This window comes from Cajanus cajan, chromosome 2 (assembly GCF_000230855.2).
Source record: "Cajanus cajan strain Asha chromosome 2, NIPB_CcT2T_4, whole genome shotgun sequence".
Classification (NCBI taxonomy): Eukaryota; Viridiplantae; Streptophyta; class Magnoliopsida; order Fabales; family Fabaceae; genus Cajanus; species Cajanus cajan.
The window spans coordinates 29,361,780-29,363,936 of NC_138518.1; the positions used below are offsets into that span (position 1 = coordinate 29,361,780).

Below are 2,157 nucleotides of genomic sequence, written 5' to 3' on the forward strand. Positions count from 1 at the left end.
TATATGGGTGGGCGGTTATGCAAGCGTTTCGGGTTCTTTATAAATATTATTACATCGAGCCAAGTGTTGGGCTATTCCTTCATTTTTTCTACATGCGTCCTTCGAACATGACCGTGAAGTGGGTATCATTAATAAGGCACGTTGACCGGCCTCTTTTCAAGTCATTTACGTCTTCCTTTAAAGGGTTTAAGGCCAGGTTTGTAAAGGTTATTATAGACCCTATAGCTGGCTGAAACCATTTTTATCATAGCGAAGAGAGTCCATTATTCCCCTTCTAGTGGACCTGGGTACCTCGAAAGTATGATGAATACCCGGCTAAGATGCTTAGTCTAGACGAAGCTACTTCATTATCCTACTTGAATAGTTTTCCCCGAGAGATTCCAACTCGGTTTTTGGTCTTCTTACCGAAATCTGCCCGGCCCCGCTTTAACTTAGAGGGTATGTGTTTGTGTTAACTTGATTTTGATTTCATGTTGGTTGATTTGTGACTATGCTTTCTTTGTAGGCTAGATGGCGCAATAAGGGTTAGGTTTCTCCAATCATCAGGTAGTTTGTAATCGAGCTCCCATTAATACTTCAGTTGAGGAACACCATAATGTGGTTGTTGACATGACTCCTGCTATTATTGCTGAGGCGCATGCCCCTCCGCAGGACATTGTTCTTCTTGACCCTTATGCTGAAAAGAAAAGGGAGAAAGGTAAGAGGATAGCGGAATCAAGTGCACCTGACGGTTCTCGGTCTAAGCATAGGCATACCAAAATTATTTTGATCTAGCCATTCCTTCGGCCATCGTGGCCCGCAATTTTATATCTCCAGAAGTTCGGCCTTCTAAGATGTTGGCCCCTAATCTCTTATCCACACAGGGTCATCAGATGTTGGTCCACCACCCCCTCGGATCAGTGGGCCATGGCATGTGAGTTTCAAGTTTGTGCTACCGTGATACTTTGGAAACTCGTGCTGGAACCTCTCGCGGATGTACACAATTTGAAGAAGTCTTTGGAAGACGTGAGGACTGCCCTTCAGCACTCGGTTGAAGCCTATGAAGTTACTTTGACCGAGAATTTGCAACTTAAGACCGAGGTAGCGCGCCTAAATGAGGCTCTTGGCAACATGGAGGGTCGGACAATTGCAACTGAGGAGGCAAAAAACATGAGGGTTACCGAGTTAAAGGAGGTCTTGGAGCGAAAGGCCAGGGCTAAGACCAACATGGATGCGTTTGTGGAGAGTTTTCAGACCGATTATGAGAACAAGATCATCCATGAGCATGAGTCGGGTTTCAAGAACGTTGTTCGTCAAGCTCAGTATTTTTGTAGTGTCTCCCTGGATTTCACTTTTGAAGTAAACAAGGATTTTTATAAAGGGGTGTATATGGAGTATGACGAGATGCCTAAAGATGCCGAACCCAATGAGATGGCCCCTTCTCGATCTGCTGCACCTAAAGACCTTCGCACCACTATCCAAGATGATGAGGATAGTCAAGATGGTGATGAGGGTGACCATACCATGGCTGATGACTGATTAGTTAGGTTCTTCGATACATCTGTTTTGTGAATGATGTAGAGGGATGGGATTTTTTTGTCTATGTTGGGAGGGTATACTTTTTTTTATTATGGCCTGCTGGATCTTATAATTGGTTGTAGCCAGAGCCAATAGTGCTCGTTCTATTTTGTGTTAATGATAAGATTGTTTAAACCGTGTTTATTTTCCAAGTTTGTGTTTTGACCTGCGTGGATGTGTATATTATCTCAACCTTGCCTGTTTATGGTTTGATATCCTTGGCCCAGGAGTGAGCACTGTTTCTGGCTCATGGGTGAGTGTGGTTAAGAGTGACTCGTAATGCTTTACCAAGTATTTAAGGGGTAAATTTCATGTTTGGTGTAAGCTAAATAATGGTGGGAGAGACATTATCGTGGTTAATGTTCGATCCTAGGCGAGTAATAGAGCCTGAGAATGTTTTCTTACCCTATCTTAACCAAGTGTTTAAGCTTGGAGAGGTTGTAGCGTTCACCCTTAACCGAGTGAGGGTACTCAGGAGGGTTTACTTAATCAACCTTGACCAAGCGTTTGAGCTTGGGAGAGATTGTAGTATTCGTCCATAGCCAAGTGAGGGTACTCGGGAGGGTTTACTTAAACCACCTTGACCAAGTTTTTGAGCTT

General features: G+C 43.7%; 1 protein-coding gene across 2 annotated transcripts; it reads left to right on the top strand.

Annotated features, from left to right (window-relative positions):
- The first annotated feature begins 208 nt into the window (after nucleotides 1-208).
- LOC109791397 (uncharacterized) lies at nucleotides 209-1,709 on the top strand. Of its 2 annotated transcripts, XM_020350690.3 has the most exons (3): nucleotides 209-438; nucleotides 506-546; nucleotides 652-1,709. In XM_020350690.3, the coding sequence occupies exon 3, from the start codon at nucleotides 907-909 to the stop codon at nucleotides 1,516-1,518; it is 612 nt and encodes a 203-aa protein (XP_020206279.1). In that variant the 5' UTR covers nucleotides 209-438; nucleotides 506-546; nucleotides 652-906; the 3' UTR covers nucleotides 1,519-1,709. The 2 variants fall into 2 exon arrangements, with proteins under 2 accessions (XP_020206279.1, XP_082924216.1); XM_083068090.1 differs by having other exon boundaries at nucleotides 506-1,709.
- Nucleotides 1,710-2,157: the final 448 nt, after the last annotated feature.